The sequence below is a fragment of the Metopolophium dirhodum genome, chromosome 7, assembly GCF_019925205.1.
Source record: "Metopolophium dirhodum isolate CAU chromosome 7, ASM1992520v1, whole genome shotgun sequence".
NCBI classification, from domain to species: domain Eukaryota; kingdom Metazoa; phylum Arthropoda; class Insecta; order Hemiptera; family Aphididae; genus Metopolophium; species Metopolophium dirhodum.
Genome location: NC_083566.1, coordinates 34,727,755 through 34,752,980, shown reverse-complemented (window position 1 = coordinate 34,752,980; position 25,226 = coordinate 34,727,755). Strand labels below are relative to the sequence as shown.

Genomic DNA, 25,226 nt, shown 5'->3' with positions numbered 1-25,226 from the left:
CGGGACGATCAGCCCCAATAGTTATTTTCGTCGTTGTCGTGGCGGCTGCATCAATTCATCTCGTATAAATTCGCTGACATAATCGATGAGTAAAATAATAAAATATGTTCGTGTTATCGCCATCGATTTGTAGGACTTAATAGTAATATAATACGAATCTAATCCCGCAGACTTTATATGCCTATATGTTACTATATAATATAATATTGTTATAATTTATAACGTGGTAGATGGTATCAACATATTCGGACAAAACAAAACTATACAATAATGTCACCTGTAATTTAATACAACAAACGTAAATCGTAATAATAAACTGAAATAAAAAAATATGGTTTTGAAACCTAATGAAAAATGAGATATACCAGCTATTTGAGCTATAATAGTTTTAACATATTTTTATTTTTATTATTAGTTTTAGTGGTTTAATGGAACTATCAAATATATTATGTATGTGGCTTGGCGTGGAAACGCACTGAGTGTATGTAACGGCCGGCGTTGCTAGTTCCCGGATGGGTGACCACCCGGGATTTTTAGCTACGAATCCTTGCCACACATACAAAACGTGTTTTCAACTTTTCCTCCCCCTACTAACAACCTACAAACAAACAAAAAAACCAACAGCTAATGGCCAAAGTTGCCGGGCTCAAACTTAATAAAAAAAAATATACATATATATGTATCTATTATCTATGTACCTACAGTCGTATATAATATAATAGTAAATTTATATATTTATGCGTTTCTCTGAACCTATTTTTATTTTGATATTAAAACTGAATCAAGTAATTTAATGGTTATAGTGTTATACATTACATATCTATTAAGATCAATATAAAAGTGAAAATAGAGTTAGGACAATAATTGTTAGTGGTATAATACGTAATATTGTGGTATTTTATCAATTATATATTATGTGGTTAAGTGTGTACACACGAGAAAGTATATTTTATTATAATATCTAGTAGCTGGTATCACCTATCTATGTATCTATATAAGTATATATGAGTATATAATAATATATTATACATAGTTTTCGAGTTATTTAAATACTATATTATTGGTTTTGTGATATATGATACCTAAAACGGGTTATTCATACAATTCATTCATACAATATGGGACGTTCTACTGTTTTACCACAATTTAAAGAGAAAATTATCAATCAACTTACAGGTTATGAACTCCAGCTCCGCGAGTTTTTCGTTTTAAAATACATCCTTCCAAACCTCAGCAACATGACTTTTCCATAGTAAACGCAATAGTCAATGTCAGTTCTACATTTTCCGAATGTGACGTAAGGTATATTATTTCCATTATGATCAACGCAAACACGGACGTTGCTGTAGGTACTGCAGTCGTTCGGATTCGGAAAACCCAAACTACGAGTGCCGAGTACCTACGTATAGTTGTAATAATATGGTGCATCCCAAAACGTGCGCCACAGTTTCCGAATAAGGTTAACATTCAACTAGAAGCAATGAACGCTGCAAGGTTATATCGTGCAAAAATTCGGTGTGCAGACTGTATAATTTAATGACTAAAAAAGTTGCCAAATAATTTGATCTTATATTATGGAACACGGCGGGACCCATCCCGAAGTTTTTCTCACATAAACGACAAATTGGCCGAGGTACATTCCATATAATTTATCAATTATCAGAATTGGTACGTTTTAAAATTGAATACCTACATAATATATATTATTTGATAATATACAGAATTTACTTAATCCTATATGCCTATCCCGATATCCCGTAGCGGTCGATTCTTCACATTTTTTCTTCCGATTGCGAACTTACCTATATTTAAGAATATTTTTTAACCGTATACGGGTGATAGATCCATGGAGTATATTGTCATGTATGTATTATGACCTCATCAAATTTGACGTAAAGAGTTTTGCCATTTCGTTAGTACGCTCGACAGTATTTGTAATACGACACAATTCTAATTTAAAGTACTTAAATTATACGACTATATATGCCTACTTCAAAACATTTTTGGAAGTAATTTTAGTATATACAATATTTAAGCCTTAAGGCACTTAATTGATTTGTCGGTATCTATTAACAATCTACTGTAGTCTATAGGTAGTTTAATTATAATATACTATAATATTATTATAGTAATATAGTATAATATTTAAATAATACAAAAATGTAACGACAAAAATAGTGTGACAACAACTAGCTGTATAGGTTGTAGCAGTGGTAACAATAATAAATACATCTATACTCTCTCTTTAAGACGTGCAAACTGCGGAGTATTTTTGATAATGATTTATTATAAGAAATATTTAATATTAAAATACCAAATTTATACATGATGGATGTGATGGGTCATTGGGATATCAAATTGCAGAATTAAATATTTATTATAAATTATAATATATTATATAGATTTATATTATTGGCTTTATCATTATCGATACCTATAATATGTTACACCTGTATATTACTGTAAATATATTATATACCTAGCTGTTCGTATCGGCATTGTGGTCTTATGGGCCATTTGGAATTTTTGAAGGAGCACAGGATATTATTATTATAAACGGTATTCTTTTGTTTTTGTTGTTTCTTTCTGTTAATGAATATAAAATGTTGCACATCCGTTCACTTCCGACCATATTATGCATATTATTAGTTATTAGTTTTTAGTTATTACTATTATAATGACTGTGCGCATTCAAAACTTGTCCGAAATTAGGTTATATTATATTTTTATATATTGTGTAGGCGATCATAGGCGAGGTTTATGAATATTCTAGATAATATAATACTGCGAGCAGAGCCGGTCTTTCGAAGATGGACAATACAATCGAAGTGCGCGTGTATAATAAATAATAATCATTGGTAATCAATGGTAGGTATATACCGTTGCCGTTGCTATTATTCCCGTACACAAATATAATGCGTACATTGTCCGACGGCATAATATTTAATAATAATATTAACGATTCGTCGTGGAAATAGCCGAGGATACTATATATATATTATATACCTATGTGTATCCATATATCTCGCGAAAGCCCGCTGAAACGTGCTCACCTTATTTAAACGTTTGCATTTGACGGTGGTTATGGTACGAGTCGTATTATATTATTATACCCAGTACCCACTATTAGTTATTACCCAGGCAAGAAAATCGGTGAAAATACCGATTTGCGCGGCACGTCAAATACTATAATTTGACGGATCATTTACAATAAAAATAATAATACGGCAGTGAGTACGCTATGTTGTACTTGGCGATCCAAGTGTATATTATTTTAATATACGTCTGTCTATGCCATGTATACAAAAAGATGTAAGTAGAGCACAGGGAAAACAAACATGTCATAGTCGGTCTCACACGATGATATTATGATAGTAAATCGTTTTTCATACTAAATTTACTATTACAGATAAGCTATAAATTAATTTCAGTTTCACGACTTTACAAATGAAATTATTATAAAATGTTTGGTTGTTTGGAGATTTAAAGGGGATAGTTCCAAGTGTATGATGTATATTAGATGATTAATACCATGTTTAATATAATCATAGTTAAAAAAATTGTAAATTAAAGATAAAGATATTTAAAATTTGAAATTTGAAATTTGAATCTTCTGTGCTATATTCACCAATATCTAATAGCTTTGAAATTAGTATATTTATTTTATAATACTAAGTATATATCTATTGCAAATATTGGTTATAGATGTAAGCAGTGAAGAATTATATTAACATGTTATATAATATAAAATAATCTTAGGTACCTACTATAATTTTAAACGTAAAAACACAAACATTCCCGTTTTTCCCAAAATGTGTTTAAAAGTTGTTCACAGTTACAACAACTATGACTGACAAGGTACGAGTTTTTAAAATAACTTATGATTATTGAATATTTGCATAACACGTAAACACAGGTATATAAGTTTTGCCTTCCTGATTGGTTTCCCCCTATTCGAAATTTTTTCTATATTAATATTTTACTTTTTACTACTTAAAGTAAACTAGATCCAATTTTCTAGGTATCATAAACTATCCACACAGTTGAATAATGGAGATATGGAGTGATATGCGTAAAACATAATATATAATATATGTTACGGTAAATGACGTGAAACTGAAAATAACGTTATTCACCGGTCATTGTCGTTATTGACCAAATACATAAAATGAAAGTTTTACCAACTAAAGTCCAACAAAACTGGGCAGTGCTCTTACAATTTTCAATAAATCGGAGCACTAACCAATTTTAATTTAACGGACTGCCAACTATACTCCAATAGGTTATAGGTACATCACAATTCACAACTTTTTGGTTGTCTATTATTAATTTATCTCAATTAATGGGTTTACCTAACCCTATAACTCACTCAGTCATAGATAAACAGTATTATAGGTAATCATAATTCATAAAATATCCTCCACCTGATTATTACCAATATTTCCCATTTCATACGGTATTATTAACTTAATTCACTAAAAAATCACTATAATTTATTCCCTTATTTGTAGGCTAATATACTTCTATATATCGTCATTTACCGTAACATATACATAAATGACGAAAAAAAACACACACTCATCATTGTAAGACCAATACATTTATCATTCCACTAAGAATCTAAAAATGTGAATAATAAGTCCATATTTTTTGTTTTTTGAGCGTATATTTATTTTTGCTATTTGAAGTATTTAATTTCATGCATATTATATATTAGTACATTTTCGGAGCATTAAGTTCTAGCCCTAATTATTCTAATATATAATTCGTTTGGCGTACGGTGGAAGTCCAGGCACGGATCCAAAGCACGGATGTAGAAGGGGCCTAACAATTTTGTCACAAACTTACAACACAAATACAATATACCCACATTTATAATATGTATTTATATTTTATAATCAAGGGTAGTATCTAGATTGTAGGCACTATATAGTATATAATGTGTCTTAAGGGGGCCCTAGACTATATTCTCACTTCTCCCCACACTTGGAATCACATTTTGCGTGTACGCTGCCAAAAACGATTTCTTTTACAAATATACTTCCCATGCTCCGGTTGTGTATATAGGTCACGGAGTCGTATGTATTTATGAGCTACCTAAAACTTTTTACTTATACCGATCATCGTAGTCCAGTCGTGTTCGGACCCAACGCACTCACACACGTACACTTGGTCGAGGCTCGTAAACGCTCTCAATAGGATATATTATCCTCTCTCCGTCCATCTCATTCAGCTCCACCTGCTCGGTCCGCCGACGATCGTCAGGAGATTTTGTTCGGACGGAGGATCAGCCGCCGGGACCGTCACGCGAAAAATCCGTGGTCGGAGCGTAACACGTTTTTTTCTTCCCCGAAACACGAACGACCTTGTACACACACCGCGGGCAACAAAAGAGAAGACCATCTCCTCGCCACTCGTCGTTCCGTTTGGGCCGCCAACCATAAAAACCCAACGTGCTGGCGAGATAATATTATAGTAAAGCACAAAAAGCATTGGCGAAATAGCAAACGGAACATCATTTATACGACGTGTATAATAATATTATTATGATAACAATAGTATCACGTTTCAATATATTTTATATATATATATATAATCTATGCGTACATACGTTTTACTAGGAAAGACCCATTCCACAACTCCCTCCTTTCCCTTAACTCGGTACGATGACGAATCGATTGTGTTCCAGTCGACGTCGAGTGTCTTCATACTCTCTATAGTCTCCGCAACAGTACAACATAATTTATACATGTATATACAATATACAATATTTAGGTGATGTACATTCGCCTGACATTATAACATATTCAATTCGATGTCCAATATATAGAACGCATCTCGTGAAATTAACTATACCTAATATAATAATGTACGGTATAAATGTATAATGATATTATTATTGTATAAAGGGCAATCGACGCTGTCGTGGTACACGCTATTCGTGTTCGTCTTGGTGCGGGCTATCATCACGTCATTATTTTACGCGCACAAATTTAAAATTTTAAACACTTTAAAAAGTACATAATATATTATACACACACACACACACACACACACACACACACATAAATATATTATATTATTGACTGCAATTAATGAGTTGGCTTGATGAGTTTCAAAAGAACGTGTACCTAAAACATTTCGCTGTCGGCAATTAATATACTCTTTAATACGTATTTTAATAGATTCTCTTCACGTCAGATTTATATATTATATTGTTACGAAAGTTTCAAAGTCGAAGTAGTATAGGTAATACCGTTGATTATAAATATAAATGATAATATAATCAATATAATCAATGATAATACCTAGTCATTTTACGAAAATCGTATATGCAGACACGCAGTATAGTTTATCGTATTCAGGGGCAAATCTGGGAATGAACTGGCTTCATGATCATCTGCAACTGCGCTTATGATCTGGTGCGCGTACATCATGCAGTTGCAACAGTTTAATGCAATACTAGCGCGTTTATAGTATAATGATCACATTCAAATTCAGCTTGAAAATGTACTCTGTATGAAACACAACATTTTGTTTTGTTGTTTAACGTGAAGTACCTATATCCATATTGGTTAAATACACCTTAAACTTAAAATACTACAGTCTACAATATAGACCCTCGCCACATACTATTATACTGGCATAATTTTATATTACATATTATTATTTTAGTTTATTCAAAAATATACGTATTTAAACATATTTTTTTGGAATTGATGTTTCTAATAAGGGAAATATACGATTGAACGCATAAGTAAATGAAATACCCCGAAATCGCACGAAATTGAACGCAATTATTATTTCTTCTCTTTTCGTGCAGTTTGATTTCGTAAGTCAATCGTTACGGACGCGAAACATCATGAAACTGTTTTCACGAAAAAAACAATTCGTGAACATCTCTTACACACGAATTTAAGACAAAAACGTGAAATACGAAATATGCAATAATAATTAATTGTATAGTAACCACCTTTATAGAGTTACCTATGTCCTTTCTACACGACTACATAATATTATAAATCAGAAATCGCAAAGGCCGGTTTTCAGAGTTCACTTTAGTATCGTCAAAAATCAATAATTTCAAATTAATACAACTATTAAAATTACTTCCAAATCAAAACCTACAACGTTAATTAAAAAATTGAAAAATAACAAAAATTGAAGGGAGTCATAAGTAACCAAGAAGAAAATTTGAACTTATAAATGAAGTGCTATAATAGTAGACTCGCGTCCGGAAAAGGATACGGTTTGTAAATAATCACAATGTTCTTCTCTAGGTACTTCTTTTACGAACGTTTACAGCCGGCTGAGTTTTGGAAAGCAGAGCGCACGTAAACGATACACACATCAACAGTTTTATCAATAGACGATTCATTTTTTTCTTTCAGAATTATACGAGGTTTATAACAAATATTGCAAGTTAATCATCCCACTTTATATTGCTCAATTGGAACAATCAATAATGAGATGTGTAAATGATCGATTATCGTGAAAGTAAAAGCCATATGAATGTACAATAATATTTAATAAACACGTAGGTGTAAAACCAAAATGAAAAAAAAAGTTTCTTTGAGCCGGGAAAATATTGTGGTCCGTATAAGCCACATATAAATACCTATCACAATACCATTGGGTAAATAATTTATAGTTAGGTATATAAAAAATAACTAATATTCGGTAGTCAATAAATATATGTTGTAAATCTTTTGGTCGCATGGTGAAAAACGTCTCCTTATTTAGCAGAACAGGCAGAACATTATTGCCGAAAGAAAAATGTTAATTGTTCAGCGCTGACTACAAATAGTTAGGAATGTTTAACGAAAACGTGTGTAACGGATTAACACCACCAAAGTACGTTTCTTCAATTTTTCATTTTTTGTAACCACGAATAGATTTTTTTTCTTTTCAATAAAAGTAACAATAATATAATTTATAATGTTATGGTAAAAATAAAGAAATTAAAATATGAATACACGAATCTTAAAATGATTTAGTCCATTCGAAATCCGAATAAATCGATTTCGACACACAGTCGTCATTACAGCTTTTAATAGTTACTTTGTAGTAGGCAGGTATACTAATTATTACTATACATATTTCATTATCTAACTTATCAATGTAAATATTTAGGTAATTAAAATGTTTTGTTATAAAATTGAATCGATATATATATATGGAATAAATATCTCTTGATGTAAATATGTAATCACCATTTACAATAAGACATTTGTAACAACCTATATGGGCGATCTTTTTTAATATCCTGGGATGTTGTATTTTATCAATCCATTTTCTCTCTCATTTTGACAGACTTGGGTTGTTCATGAATTCCACGAGTATGATTAAAAGTGGAATGTTTTTTTTTTTGTGTGTGTGATTTAAAATTTAAATTATTGAAAATCAAGTTAAAATATTAAAATAATATGTAAGTTAAATATAAGTGTGTGTAATTAAAAATTGAAATTATGTGCCATACTTAGCTTGATATAAATTTTTCTATAGATTTTATATATTACTTTTATCTTAATCTTAACAAATATACAATTTTATCTTTTATATTGTATCATACTCGCTCAAACACATTATAAAAAACTCACCCAAACACATTACTTTTATTATGTAGGTAAAAACGTAATTTTCCCAAACGCTTTACGCCCAACCTATATATATTATAAAATCGTAAAATAATAAGGATTTTTATACCAAATTATAAAATTTTAATTTTTTTGTTATTATTTCAAATTCACATAACAAGTTGTAGATGTATTTACCGTTTTATCATATAATATGTAACTAACAATTTAAACTTATTTAAATCTATAAAATTATTCATACTTCACACATATTAATATATTATATAAAAATCAAAGATAACCAAATTAAGTGAATTAGCAACCTACATCATATATTTTATGATTTTTATAATTTTCTTTAAAAATCGATATTATTATTTCAATTTTTCAAATAATCAAATTTGAAGGTTATAGCTTATTAGTTACTATAGTAGATATTAGATAATTAATAACAAGAATGGATTTTTTTTACCATATTGTATTATTATTTTTTATTTTAAATTTTAGAATATATTTATTGTAATTTGTATGCACCTATTGGTAATATATAGGTAAAGAAAATTATATTAAATACGGTTGTTTTGAATTTTTTAAGGTCAAATGTATATAGATACCTTAATATGGATATTACGCGTTGATTGTTAGTTAAAATAAATAAATATTTTTATTTAATGGTTGAGTTTGTATTACACCAATGGTGGAATAAAACATTAAAACCAAAGAAAATCCTTTGCTGTATATAATAGATTTCGAGAGTACCTATATATAGGTACCACTCGTAACTGGTATATCACTGAAATAGATGTGTTCAGCTATAGAATTCAATGATAATTCATTATACTTATACGAAAAATGATTCTGAGCAATGGAGCTAGGGTGATTCGGTAAATATTTTTCTATAAAGACAGTTTATGTTATATAATATATTATATTCATATTATATAATCTTTTATTGTACCGAATTAGTATTTTTTTAATTCGATATAGTGGTGTGAATATAGGTTCAAAGTATAAAAATAGCTTAGCCACTATTATACCTATATAAACATATAGTATATATCATATCAATATAAGACTATAAATATAGACATTTTAATATTTTAACTGTAAAACGGATGTAAAAAAAGTGTTTTATAAATAATTTATTATTTTTAAGTATTATATAATACACTAGTCATTGTTTAAAAATGAAATATGTTATAATATTATACGCGATGTCACCTATCCAATTTTATGGATGTGACGAATTGACCTAACGGAATCTATTTTTAATTACCTCTTGTGATTAAGAAAAAATATATAGGTACTGAACGTTAGAAATAGCTGTTTCGGAAACATACCGCAATAAATTAATTACACTCCATCTGACCATGGCACAGGTAAAATATTATAAAAGTTTATTGAAAATATGCAGGTGCCTAAATTGGCATTCGTTGTTCCGACGTAACAGTAACCCGGTTTAGTTTTCTTTCTTGAACGTATACGTGGGTGCTTTAAGTGGAAAATCATTAACGTTTTTCAGAGCCTATATATACTGAGCAGATGAACCCAACCAAGTGGAAACGCTGACCATTCACGGTCTGTGGGTCACACCGGCTCATGTTTATATATCCTCATCCTGGTTCAATGTATGGACACTATTATCATAACTTATGCGTATAGCCGTATAATATAATATATATTATAGTTTACAGGGCATGTCAAATTTACAATTTTATTTCCAGAACGTTAAATAGTAACTTTATTAAACTAGATACATTTTTTTTATATAGGTACTTGTGCAGTGAGTTGTGCATTATTTTTAATTTATTTAAAATGTAAATGTTATAGTCGATTATTCAAATATTTATTTTTATTACTTGAGATATTCGAATTTTTATAACTGATAGGTATATTATTAATTATAATGGGCAAACTATACCTATTAATTATTGTAGTATAAAAAAGGGATTTATACGTTCTTTTTGATAAATAAATAACATCATACTATGGCAAATATAGTTATTAGTTAGATATATCGTATATTGAGGTCTAGTGACATTTTTAGGTATACAAGAAAAATTATTCACATTAAATATAACGACTATAACGAATATAACGATTCTTAATATTTCTTTTAATTTATAAAGTAGATATATTGTTTTATACAGTCACATAGAACTCTGAATTTTAGTTTTTAGTTTTATCTGGAATAACTGTTAATAACAAATAATTAATAAAAATCCTCATGCACTATAATAAATCTAAAGACATTTTTGAAATTAATATACTATAGAAAGTAGAAAACTGTTATAAATGTACATTTCGACCACAAATTAAATTGGCACTGGTCGTCGCCTTAATGGTTGTTTATAACTTTTAAACTAATATTGTTTTGTAGTAATTAATTAAATTATTGAAATGATAACATGTTAATAATATCTATGTTTAAAATATAATCTTAGACAAATTATAATTTTACCAAAAAACATGTTATTATAAGATTTTGTCTTTGTGTTTTTTTTAGGTTAAGGTTAGTTGTTCAGGTTGAAAAATCTAGTAAATAACAACAAGTATAGTAGATATATATTATTATAAATATAATAAGTTTAAACGTTTAAACCGTCCAAGGTATTTTAATTTTTTTTAAAGAATAATACCTACATATCATATTATAATTAAATATAAAACTAACCATATACATTTTTGTATTATTATCGAATAATACAACTATAGTGTTACAACTTATAAATTAGGATATAACCAATAGTTTTTTTAAATACATAATATATTATATAATTTTGACCGTAACTAAAAAACTACCTTTAAATTACTCTAAAATGCAAAATTGTATTGTTAGTTTTGAATATTGACAAAATAGTAAGTATACCTATGAATGTATATAATATTGTAAATCCAAAATACCTATATAAACATTTACAAACAATAATAGATACTATTAATAAATAATGGTGGCGTAACTTCAAAATTTGGGCCTGAGAGCGAAATATTCAACGGGGCCCCCTAATCCAGGTATATAAGGAGATCTAAATGGGTGCATTCGCCTTAGTAAAATTATTTTATGCATTTTTAAAAAATATTATTGCATGTTTTATTATATATACATATTATTATTATTAATTTAATACTTAATATTATGTACATACAAAACAATTAGTAAATAGTTATAGTTATAACAAATAATAATTCAAATAAATATAAGACTCAAAACTTAAAACATTTTATTATTAATAATAAATGGAAAATAAATTTGTACTACTTCGGGTCCCTATGCGAACGGGTCCTGGTGCGAACCTCTGATCCCTCTTAGTTACGCCACTGAATTTATTAAAAATATACTATAAATATTAAATAATTATAATACACATCCGCATAGGCGCAATTTGTGGGGAGGGGGGTCTAGGGCCTAGGGGGGGTTAGCCCCTTAGTTTTATTTAAGCCCACCTAAGTTTTTAAATATATTCATTCTTAAATCCACCTATTAAAAAAATTATACGAGTCTGTTTTGATTTTATAAATTTAGCCTAATAAATATATATACTATATTACTATGCATTATACAATAGTCAATAATATACTACATTTATAACTTATAAGCTATATTGGCTTAGCTGTAGTAGTGTTCACTCGACACTCGACGGCCGACGATTTTAATTTTTTAAACAGACATCCTTCGTTCTTTGTAAAAAAAATAAAATTAATATTGTTTTTGACAAAATGTTATTTGCGGAATGTCTGATATCGGTACGTATCAATAACTTAAATTGATAATAGGTGATATATATGCAGACTGCAGAGTGTATCTATTTTAAGTCATTGCACACATATAGTTTGTTTATAATGATATTACGTATCAATGTACAATTTAATTTTAAAAAACAATTTTAAATACGTTACTTTATTTTTTGGTACAATCTAAAATTTCTTAACAATGCAGATGTAGCGTTGTACAAACAAAAAACAGATTCACATAATTGTTTTTATAAAAGTTGACCATTTTTTTTTTAAAGGATGTAAGTAGTTTTTTTTTTTTTTTTTTCAGTATTTTTTTATTTTTATTAAAATAAAGTTTTACTGACATATGTCATCTTAACTTAGTGTGATTAGATACATTTTTTTTTTTTTTTTAACATTTGGAAAAAATATAACAATTAGTAATAATTAGAAAAATTATTAGTAAAAATAGAAACTATCGACTACGTTTTAAAGTATTTACAAAACGGAAGAGAAAAAAAAAAAAAAAACAAAAATAATAATATATTAATAAATAATAGTTATAACAATAGGTCGTGTGGGCGTCCACGCTTGAGTCGGCGTACAGAAGGTGGGTCACTTAGTTTATAGAATTTCGCACTATGAGCATAATTGATGTGATCGAAGAAGTTGATAGTTAATTTTTTTATGTACTCTGTTATTGTGGGTAGCTGAAAATCTTTATGAAGTGCATCATTTCGTACAAACCAAGGAGCATTAGAAATGGTTCTCAAAACTTTTGATTGGAAGACTTGTATTTTGTGGATGTGGGTTTTTGCACAATTTCCCCACACAGGGACTGCGTATAGAAGTAACGGTCGTAGTATTTGTTTATATAATAAAAGAGAACATCTCCAGCTTAAAGCAGTTTGTCGGTTGATCAATGGGTATAGTATTTTTAGCCTCTGGTATCCTTGTTGTAGTTTGGAGGTGATATGAGGATTCCAAGTTAATTTTCTGTCCAGAACTACACCTAGGTATTTTATTTTAGGTGACCAAGGTATATTATTACCGCACAAATTTAAGTTACCAGGAGTTTTCGGGCGTCGGTTGGAGAAGAGTACCGCAGTGCTCTTATGAGGGTTTAACATAATTTTCCATTTATCTCCCCATTTTTGAATTTCATTCAGGTGGGCTTGAATATTTTGGGTTATTGTTTCGGTGTCTTTGGCGCTTGAGTATATAGCACTGTCATCAGCGTATAGTGCTACTTCAGTATTATTTGTTGTAGGGAAGTCCGAGACGTATAAGTTAAAAAGTAAAGGTGAAATTTTTGAACCTTGTGGTACTCCTGCGTTAATTTGTTTTGTTCCCGATGTAGTATCGTTGATTCGAACTTTAAAGCAGCGATCGGAGAGGTAGGATTTAATTAGATTATATAATGCGGTTGGAGTGTTTAATGTTTTTAATTTATATAAAAGTCCGTCGTGCCAGACCCGATCGAAGGCTTGGGCTATGTCTAAGAAGGCTGCCCCTGTATGTAGTTTTTTTTCAAATCCATCATTTATATGCTCCGTTAGTCGCAGAAGTTGTTGAGCAGTGGAGTGGTTTGATTTGAATCCAAATTGGAAATGAGGGATAGCATTTATTGCATTTAAGTAATTAGTAAGCCTTAAGTGAATAATTTTTTCAAATATTTTTGAAATTGAGGACAGTAGGCTTATAGGTCTGTAATTGCTGGGATTAGAATTATCTTTACCTGGTTTTTTGAACAGTATTATTGTGGCCAATTTCCATTCTGTAGGAAAGTATCCAATTTTTATTAGGGAATTGAATAAGATGGACAAATATGTTATCGCTTTTTTGGGAATATTTTTTAGGATAGTATTAGTGATTAAATCGTGTCCGGGTGATTTTCTTTTTGGTAATTTTTTGATTATGTTTAAGATTTCGTTGGGGCTTGAGTATGGTAAAATATTTTGTGGTTGAATATCAGGCTCATTAAGTTTTTGTTGGACTAGATAGTTTGTAGAGTTATCTTGTGAGCTGTTTAAAGTGAATGCATTTTCGAGAGTATGAGCAAGCAATTCGCATTTATCAGCTTCTGTATTTAGATAAGCATCTCCCGCTTTTAAGGGGGGGATTTCATTGGTATTCGGTTTGATTAATCTTTTGGTTGCAATCCATAAATTAGAGTCAGCAGGGTGGATTGTAGATAAATATTTTTGATAGCAGTTAATTCTGTGTTCTTCGAGTGAGTTTTTAACCTTTTTTGTTAGATAATTTAATTTTTTTCGATCTTGCGGTAGTCTATGTATTTGCCAGAGTCTCCTCATTTGATGTTTTGATTTAATTAATTTTAATATTGTATGGGGAAGTTGATTAGGACTGTAATTTGTTATCGTGTTTTGTTTTGCTGTGCATGTGTCGGCCGCTTGGCAAATGATTTCGCGTAAATGTTTTACCGCATTATCTGCGTTGGGAATGTTCAAAATATTTTTGGGAATAATTAGATTTTGAGTGATATGTTGTTTGAATTTTTCCCAATCTGGTTTGCCGGTGATAAGTTTACGGGTGGGTGTTGAAAATGATAGAGATGCATCTATTGTAATTTTTACAGGCAAATGGTCTGAATCGAGTTCATATAGTGGTTCTTGGTGAATGGAAAAACGAATCGATTTTTGTAAAATTACGTCTAATATATCAGAATTTCTATTTTGATCATATGGGAAGTAGGTAGGTGTATCTGGAGCACACATTATCGTGGAACTGTTTGAGAGATAATTGAATAATTTACGTCCGTTTGCATTTGTAACTTTGCAGTTCCAAGTCGTGTGTTTGCAGTTTAGATCACCAACTAGCAAAATTCTTTGATAGCTATTTAATATTTTGTCAAAGTCATTTGTGTACATTTGAAAGCTAGGTGACTGGTAAGCACTAATTATTGTTGTGATTGAGTGATTTATTGAAATAGATATTGCTACTGCTTCAAGAGTTTTCAATGTAGGTAGATATGATTGTTGATGTTTAATTTTTGTTTTAATTATTATAGCGACACCACCTGATGGTCGTACCGCTAGCCTATCTTTGCGATAAGTGGTGTACCCATTAAATTTAATTTTGTCATTAGCGATTAGATGTGTTTCGCTTACGCACGCGATATCGACATTATGTGCTGATAAGAACGCTGCAAATGTGTTACGATTTTGCTTAATTCCATTGGCATTCCAATTTATGATAACTAGCTTAATATTATTTAAATTATTAAACGACATTGATATTATTTAATAGAGCTGGTAGATTTTCGATAACTTTTTTAATAATCTGTGAGATGAGTGAGCTGATTAGTGGCATTAATGACTTTATAAGCTCGTTAGTGATATTTGAGTTGTTGATTTCTTCTTTTTGATGTTGATTAGTTTTATTTTTTGTTTTTTCGGCGTAGGTTGGAGTGTTGCTTAAGTTTTGAGTTATTTGGATTGGGTCTTGATTTTGGGTATTTATGTGATCGACAGTATAGGCTGGGGTTTTGGTATTATTATTATCGTTTACATTGCTCGATTTCATTATATGTTTAGGAGCGTTCCTGAAACGTTTGGAGCTATTTTTAATTTTAATTTGCTTATAAATTTTACAACCTCGATAATTAGCAGGATGACTTTCATTGCAATTGACGCATGTAGGTGGGGTGTTTATGTCTTTGGTGCATTCAGAATAATGGTGGTTTTCTAGGCATTTGACGCATCTAGGGGGAAGATTACAAAAATTTTTTGTATGTTGGAAGCGTTGGCAGTTTTTACATTGTGGTATGGACGAATCGCTTTTGCGGCTCTCAACTGCGATAACGCAGTGTAGTAGGCGATCAAGTGAAAAAATATTTTTTTCCGATTTGTCTAGTAAGACAGCTACGATTGGGATAGGGGATTTGTGACGGTTTTGGAGACGAGTGACCGATGTGACATTGAATTTTAGCTCAACAAGGGCCTTGAATATTGTTTCTTCAGGGATGGAAGTTGGCATGTTTCTGATTATAACTGATAGATTTCGTTCTTCGGGAAGTTGATATGTGTGGTATTTTATTTTAATTTCAGATAGGTATTTGGTGATTGTACGATAGTCGTCGACAGTTGTTAGATTTAATTTCAAGAATACATTTTTATTATTTATGTTAAAATTGTCTACTATCATAGGTGTGATCTTATCAAGGAACTTAATGTAATCATCGATTTCATATATATACAGTGGAGGAATTTTTTGTTTTACCTCTTCGAGATCCATGTCCTCTTCTTCGAGGTTATCAACATTTTGATCTTCATAATTTGCGATTGGTGTGTATCTATTTTTGTTGGTTAGCCGCGGAGACAGGGCCGCGCTACTAGTACGTTTGTGGCCCGAATGTTGGGAAGTATTGGTTTTTGCCATGTTGCACCATACACTGAACTTTGATTTATAAACACGCGCGACGGTAAAGATAAGCGAGCGGGATAGGTGTACACACTACCTGTTACGATGAACGCCGCACGAAGACTGATGTAGTAGTTTAATGTAGTTCTTATTTTTCTACATGAAACTTTTGATGGTCAAATCATTCATTTTGTTCAGTAAATACTGAAGTACTGTATTAATAATTTACTAGGTAGATACTCTCTAAGGTTTAGTAAATTCATTAATAGTTTTAATTGAGACAGTTGGAATTAAAACGTACGTATAACCAATGTATATCTAAAAACTAAAGATACTTTTTTTACGATTCATGAGATTTCCGATTTTGAGTTTATAAAATGATAGCGATGTAATATTTATATAACTTTGGACTATAAGATGATTTGAAAATAATTCATTTAGATTTATAATAAATTAAATGTAGTAATATTTATTGTTTTAATTAAAACTATATATATATATGTGTCATGTGTGTGTCCCATAACTGACGCCTATACCATAGTACATTTATATGAATATCGTATAGCCGTATAGGAAAAAAATTACGAAAACTCACCTGTTGTAGGTATATATATAATCCACGGGTTGTCAGCTGCAACGAGGACATAAGCTCCGTGGAAAAATATATTATATCAACCGCTTAAATTCGTCAGTTGCGAGCGCCGCAGGCCAGCCGGCTGTGCCCGTGTAAAGTTCGAACGATGACAGTGCAGATGTATATTAATTATGTTATAATCGACGAATATTGTCACTGCAGACAACCGCACAAGCACAGGAAGCTGACGAACCAATTGTCGGTGCACTGGAAAAATATCATAATCAGCGCGGGAGGAAACGTGCGACGGCCGGAAAACGCGTGCGGCGTGATACTGAGGCCAGCGAGACCGTGCAGACTTCGGAGTCGGCGGCCGGGGAACGGTGATGAACTCGGACGTGTCGGCGGACCGCGCGCGTGATGTGAACCGGAAAATTCAATTCTCGTCCGTTTTTAGCGGGTCTCCTACTCGAGTAGATCGTGACGGCCCGCAGCGCCGCCAACCGCGGTGAGGTGATCGGGGGAATCCCGTACGCGCATGTCCGCCGACACTGCGACGACGGGCCGCCTCTAATCAGTAAATACCACGACCACAACTCGGGTAGAATTGTAGGAAGCACGGTTAATACCATGGATAATAATATTTATTCACCGTGGGTCGTGAGTTTGTGACTTGTGTCTTGCGGGTGGGACGTCAATTTTGTTTATCTGTTTGTTTAGATAGTTAAGTTATAAATTATAATGATGGACTAAGATTTGATATTTTAAATCTTGGTAAAAACATTTAGTAAATATGCTATTATTTAGCCATGCTAAAGATAGTAAGACATCAAACACGATCTGACTTTACTTGGCGTACAAATCGCGACAAAATTATAAAAATATAAACACCTACATTTTGTCATGGTACATCGGCACAAAGAACATAACGTTAGACGTAACGACTAACAAGTAGCAATAATTATTAATTGTTTTGTAAAAAATTACTATTCGATGTTTATTATTTTAAGCGTCGAGGGCCGCAGCTGCAGCTTGTTGCAGCAGGCTGCTGAAAATATGCTGATAGCTGTTCGTCTATCGGACCTCGTTGTTATCAATATATCCATTGGATTGTTATTATTATTATTTAATGTTTATGACAATACGACCATGAGTATGAGATAACAATATATTTTTTTTACCATCATAACGTGTTATATTCCATTCTACGCATTACGCACTATAATAATATTGTACTCGGCGTCTCAGCTTACATGCCGTCTATACTTGATGATCAGTCGTCAGTGAGTGCCGAGTTGTCTGAGACACGGGTAGTTACCGAGAGGAACATCGGACGAAACGTAATTTAAAAACTCTTTTTTGTGACAGTAGGTTATAATTATCGCGAGTATTGATTGAGAATATTGTTGTCTAAAAATGTCTGGTTCGCTATCCGCCGTTATTTCGGCCAAGCCAGACGTGCCATAGGGTATAGATACGCTTGATAAGAGACATGAACAACGGTGACGACGAGCTGCACCGACCTGGCACAAGCAGAGGAGTGCTGTCTGATCGGAAAGAATCGTCCAGGTAACTGAATGCCGGATTTCATATTCTTCAGTATCCATTTAAAAATGTCCTCTGGTTTTATTCTAGATTAAATAACAACGTAGCGCACAGCCATGAAGATCCCGATACTGAAAGTTGTCTTGATTGTGATACCCCTGAACAACACGACCATATGATAGCTGCTAGTTTAGTACGTTGTGACCAGGAAGATAGTGATTCGGATAACGATTCTTGTATTTACACTTATCGTGGTGATCGGCAAGAGCCGGCAATTGAAAACTTACCCATGGATGATAGAAGTGCATCACCTTTAATGGATTACTTAGAAATGGACTTTGAACCTGAACCAACGGTTAATAATGTATCTGAAGATGAAGAAATTACTGAGCCAATGGCTAATAATGCAAAGTATATATATATTTTTTAAAGTTTTTACGTTAAATGTTACATTCTTGTTTAATTGGCTTCAGTGGTGTGGCAAATGGTAATTTCAAAGGCAATTGCCTCTAAGATTTTTCTTAAATAGAGGGTTGGGCGGTAGCCGGTGGGTCCCCTAGTAAATGTAATATAATATACTCAATAGGTAGTCAATAATGATCTGAAATATAAATAGTTATTTATATTAATACATTATTATGCATTAATACTTGAGATATTTTTAACTTACCTCTGGAAAATTTTTAGTTTGCCACGCCACTGATTGGCTTTATATTATATTAAAAGTTAACTATAAAAAATGTTTAATCAGTTTTTTTTCTTTTTGTGTAACAGTGATGCAATGCTGTTATTAAAAGACCTAATAGCTTCTGCAAATCCTAATTTACGAGAAAACCATCTGAATGTTAGAAATAATGGAACACGTGAACCTATTATCATTCCTAACCAAGTCCCTCGATTGTCATTTTCAAGTTCAAATGTACCCGTTCTACATTTCAGGACTACTAATCTCCCTGTTTGTAAAGAAGACCGTAATAGATGTATGCGACGTAATTCTGATACAACGGTAAAATAAAATGTGAAGTGTTAAGTTAAAATTCTGATTATTTATTCATGTTAAATATTTTCATCAGGAGGTATGTCAAAAAATGAAAAAAATGCGTGTTGATGATTTAACTTGGATTAAAGAAATGATATGGTCAGAAAAAGAGGCAGCTCAGTTTCAAGTAAACCAAATTGGTGTATCAGCATGTGGGGCAACTGCAGTTGTAAATACTTTGGTAAGTTTTTTAATTTCAATAGTTTATGATTGGTATATAATGTATATAAAATAATATAACATACCATCATTTTTTAATTAAATTCATTAAAATATTATTAGCTCTTATTATTTATATGTATATGTTAAGGTGAATATTGACATTCACTGAAATTTCTGGTGAATATCAATTTCTTCTTAGATGTAGACATTCACTGGTGAATGTTAACATTTTGTAAAAAAAAAAATGAATAATGATAAAATAATTTTTACAAATTAATTCAGCACTCAAAGGGTTAATAAACCATAAATTATTTTATTTTACATTATTAATTATTTGTTGCAACAAGATAAATTATTATGACATTTTGAGTTACATAAAAGTCCTAAGGATCTACAACCCACTTCTTCGATACACACTTTGCCTTCAATTACTTAAGGACACAGATTAGGCAGTAGCAACTTTTCAGGAGATAATAGTTGTTTTTTACATACAGCAAATTGATTACGGGTATATAATTGATTTATTACACCCTCTTTTGTGCCTATTGTGTAAAATTCATTACCTAACCTACGACAATGGTTGAATTATCAGGAGTCGACAAAATTCTAGTTATATATTTGAGTGATAGTCCTATTCTGCGATATTGAAGAGAAGGTTCTCCAGTGATGGCTAATAAGCTGGAAATAGGGCTACTTCTGAAGGCTCCAGTTGCACATTTTAAACCAGTCTTATGGACTAGGTCAAGAATTTTGGAGATATTACAATTAGAATTTCTATAGCAAATTGAGTAGTCTAGTTTTGATCTTACTAGTAATCTATATACATTTAATAAAAACGGAGTTCTTGGCGCCCCATTCTAGATGACTAAGAGTTTTAATTATTCTTAGGCTTTTGTAGGCTGATTTTTTAGTTTTCAAAATGTGAGGTTCCCATGTTAATTTAGAGTCAAAGGTAAGGCCAAGAATTGTGATGTTTTCAGCAAAAGGTAAACAGATGGTATCTAAATAGATTTTAAGTTAAGTTATGTTTCTTTTGTTAGAAAAAGGGATACATTTAGTTTTATGCGGAGAAAAAATAAAGCCTGAATTATGACACCATTTTGACAGTTCATGGAGGCAGTTTTGTAGTACTTTAGTTATTGCAGAGATTGAATTTCCTCTAACGTCTAACGTTCTGATAATATTATATGGATCATTAAACATCATTCAATTAAATAATACACTATAACATTATTATATGTTTCTACTCAAACATAATTTGCCCTTCAGCTATTGTGTGAACAATATATCTATAAACATTCACAATCTTTACGTATGGCACGATACACCACACACCAATTGTTGAACGTCTTACTCCAATTTTAACTAAAAATTTCTAACATTCACCAAAACTCAATTGTGTATGTCAACAATTACCGATAATTGTTATGACTGTTGGTAAATTTTTAATATTCATTCGAAATGTTGAAATTCACTAAAAACAGCAGTGAATGACAAAATTCACCAAATATCGTCATTCACCTTAACATATACATAAAAGTGTGATTGAGGGTGCCAGAAATATTTTTAGCCTGTGAAAATAAATATTGCTGCACTGCACATGCTAAGCATTTTTCAATAGGAGTGGTTGGTTTAATTTTGTTACATGAAATAATATGCATGACTATACTAATAAGCAGCGACAACGGAAGGTTTTCTGGAGCCCCTGGGCAAATAATGTTTATGGAGTTCTAACTTAAGGCCTTTAAAGTTAAAATGGGCAAATGTCCAGTATGCTCCCCCCCCCCCCTAGCGCCGCCACTTCTAATAAGTTGGTCAATACCTAGAGGCTAGAGTTGTAAATTTACCGTGTGTCCCCGAAAACAGGGGAGTAGAAGTACCGAATGCGCCATACTGATTCTTGTGAACAAATAATTGAATACAATTGAGAGTTCTTTGTAGATAGATACTTTTTAGTTATCTAAAAACTTGAAGAAAGTATACTTATGCAGGGGTGAGCTGGCCATATTTTAATTTGGGGCTTGTATATATTTTATTACACTTAATATATATTTTATTACACTTAAAATTAGGAAAGAGTTCTACATTAACTATTATAATGATAGTTAAAGTTAAGAAAGAGTCTGACAGTCTAATATATTACAATCTGTTTAAAATAACAAATTAGTATCATTTATCAATAATATTATGTGGTACAATAAACACATTGGCGCAACTAGAGGGGGCTTAGCAGCTAAGCCTTGACCCCCTCCCCAAAATGTATTTTTTGATTATTTAAGATCTAATAATAATAATTTAAGCCTGAGATATCTCACTTCTTATGCAATATTTGAATATGACATAGACAATTATTCAAAAGTCAATTGTATAAATTTAAAATATTATAGTTTATTTTGTAATTCCTACGTAATTAATAATATTTGTAATATTTATATCTAATAAGTATTATGCAGGCATGTGGTTCACCGCGGCCACCGCCCAGTATACTATGTACCGACTCCCATTTTTTTTCGGAGTAATAATTAATATGCGTTTGATTGGGCAGTGGGCGTCGCCCCCCATGACTCATATTGGCTAAATTTATTTGTAGAGCTTCAGCCCCCCCCCCCCCCTAATATTTAAGTCCTATTTGTGCCAATGAATTAACACAAAAAACATGAAATGAAAAAACCATTTAGTATCAGAACCTCGGAATACTAGCCAATGGCGTTTGAATGATATTGTCAAATATTTTAACTTGCACTTTATCATTAAATTCATAATTTAAGGATTATTGATCAATTTATTAATTAAAAACATAAACTAAATTTATTAATTGGTAACAATTTTTTTTTTTTGTCAGTTTATCTACTACCTACTTCACTTACGGTTATATTTACAACCATACGCACAATAAACAACCATTATATCCAAGCATTTAAGATAACTCTATAATAAAACATGATAATTACTTAATTTATAAATATTAAAGATATAAATTATCATTTTAAACATGCTAAAAGTTTGACTATAAAATAAATTAGATAAAACCTTAAAAGTTATACTTTATACTTTGATATAAATGATATATGTTTGAACAGTTAATTAATTAATTTATCTATACGTACTAGTTCAATATTGAGTGTTCAAGAAATCACACATGTATTATACTAGCGATAAGTACAGACTCATATCGGACTTGGTCTTTGATACAATTATTCCTTATCGATACAGATCAAACTATTTTTCTTGAAAATCTTGATACATATTTTATCAGATTATAAAAAAAAATTCCTCTCACCCTTCATAATAGCTTACCAGTTTAACTAGACTTTTAACTTATAAGATAACAGATCTCTGTATCAATTTCTTTTAATATAGTGTTTTGAAACAGGAAACGGGAAGATATTTTATTAATGAAAAGGATTGGGTGATATAGTATAACTTTTAGATTTTGTTGAAAATATAAATGTGAGGCACCATTCACTAATAGATACACTATAGATTTATGACATGACATTTTAATTATTAGTTACTATTCATTGTATCAATTATATGAATTATTCTATTGTAAATATATTTTAGTTGGCTCTGAGGACACAATTCAATTTAGACCGTATAGTTCAAATTATTGGCACTCGTTTACGTGATGAGACAGCTCCACTTGTTCCCTATTTAGAATCACGGGCTGTGGCTGGTTGCATGCCCCAAGATTTGGTTAGAACATTGGAAACCGTAACAGATTCACATGTCAGTGCTAGGTTCTTTGCTACTCATCAATATTTGGATTTACAACTCGCCCCATGGCTTGCCACTTGGATAAAAAAAGGTAGCTATATTAATTTAAAAAATGCTAACTATAATTATGCTGTTATTTTATATTATTATAGGCGCTGTTCCCATATTGACATTAAATCTCCAACGTGTAGATGCTTCTTCACCTTCTCTTGTGCCAGATAGTTGGCACCATCAAATGGTGTATGGAGTATCATACAATCCCTTACGTCCAGAATTTGCTCAAATTTACTTAACGAATCCACTGAGCATTTCAAGCTTGGAGTCGTTAGTTCCACAGTTAATTTCTCCATCTTCATTGATGATTAAAAGAGCTGATATATTATCCAGGTGGACCCCTCAAACAGATCTCATGTCTTTGGCCACACATCCTTGCCGACTATGGCATAGGTTTAATGTGTTAGGTATATACACTGACAATTTCTGTTTAAGTTATCAAAAATAACTCAATAACTATTGTTTTAGGGCAAGTAGTAAATCTTTTACGCGAAGAAAAAGAAAATGTCAAATTCACTGATCATATTGTCATACCGGCCAACTATAAGAGTGGTATAACTTTAGCAATGAAAACATCATCAAATTTTTGCCATGAATTGAAATCTGTGCCAGAACTATAGATAGGTACCTTTAAATAGGTATTTATTTATTATGTTAATAATTTTATTTGTATTATGTGTTTTATTGTGTAACCTATATTTGAAAATAACATTTCATAAAAATGTTAAGTTAAATAATATTTTTTGACCCAATCAAAGTTACCAACATAAAAAAATATTAGAGTAATATTATATTTTATGTTATAAAAATAGTGTGGTTAACTAAGATTGACAGAAAAAACATCAATTTTGATTTCTGACATTTAAATGTAAACAAACAGAATTTAATCCTTTCAAGTATAAACATATTAATATTTATTATTTATTAATGAACTGAAAGTAAAGTGTTACAAATATAGCATTAAATTACAATGTATATAAAATATATATTGTATGCTACTTTTTGATAAAATATATATATTTAGATTATGCAATTGTATTAATTATGTCAATTATCAGAGATATTTTAAGATAAACCAAGATTGAGATCAGTATCATACATCCAGTGATTGGAAAGTACAAAAATTGAACAAAGGAAGTTTTGTTCTTGTTCTCTAATATAAAATAGAAAAATATACCATTATTGTTCTTACAATGGAACTATATTTTCTTCCTTATTTTAAAATTACAAAATAGAACAAAATAAAAACTTATTTTCAAATCACATACCTTTGTTGGAAGGGAACTCAGCATTACTGGAAAATTATCATTAAGTATAAATATAAATCTAATGTTTGGGGGACGAGGTGGCCGAGTGGTCTAACGCGTCGACTGCGGCGCTGGCAGTCGCGGGTTCGACTCCCGGCCACTGGGCGGCATTTTTCTTCGGGCAAGTCACGGTGTCCGGAGAACAAGTGCCGCCA

At 31.1% G+C, this 25,226-nt stretch overlaps 2 protein-coding genes across 3 annotated transcripts in view; one reads left to right on the top strand and one right to left on the bottom strand.

Moving 5' to 3' along the window:
- The window catches only part of LOC132948524 (cadherin-23), a 39,432-nt gene extending 21,771 nt beyond the window's left edge, over window positions 1–17,661 (bottom strand). For both annotated transcript variants that reach the window (XM_061019030.1, XM_061019031.1), the window contains exon 1: window positions 17,269–17,661. The gene's annotated coding sequence lies outside the window, so the exon portion shown is untranslated. The remainder of the gene's footprint in view (window positions 1–17,268) is intronic.
- A 643-nt stretch (window positions 17,662–18,304) lies between these two features.
- On the top strand, window positions 18,305–24,792 carry LOC132949778 (uncharacterized). The gene is made up of 7 exons (XM_061020850.1): window positions 18,305–18,816; window positions 18,883–19,203; window positions 19,567–19,798; window positions 19,866–20,012; window positions 23,558–23,801; window positions 23,863–24,171; window positions 24,233–24,792. Exons 1-7 carry the CDS (start codon window positions 18,740–18,742, stop codon window positions 24,382–24,384), a joined length of 1,482 nt encoding a protein of 493 aa, XP_060876833.1. The 5' UTR covers window positions 18,305–18,739; the 3' UTR covers window positions 24,385–24,792.
- The last annotated feature ends 434 nt before the right edge of the window (window positions 24,793–25,226 follow it).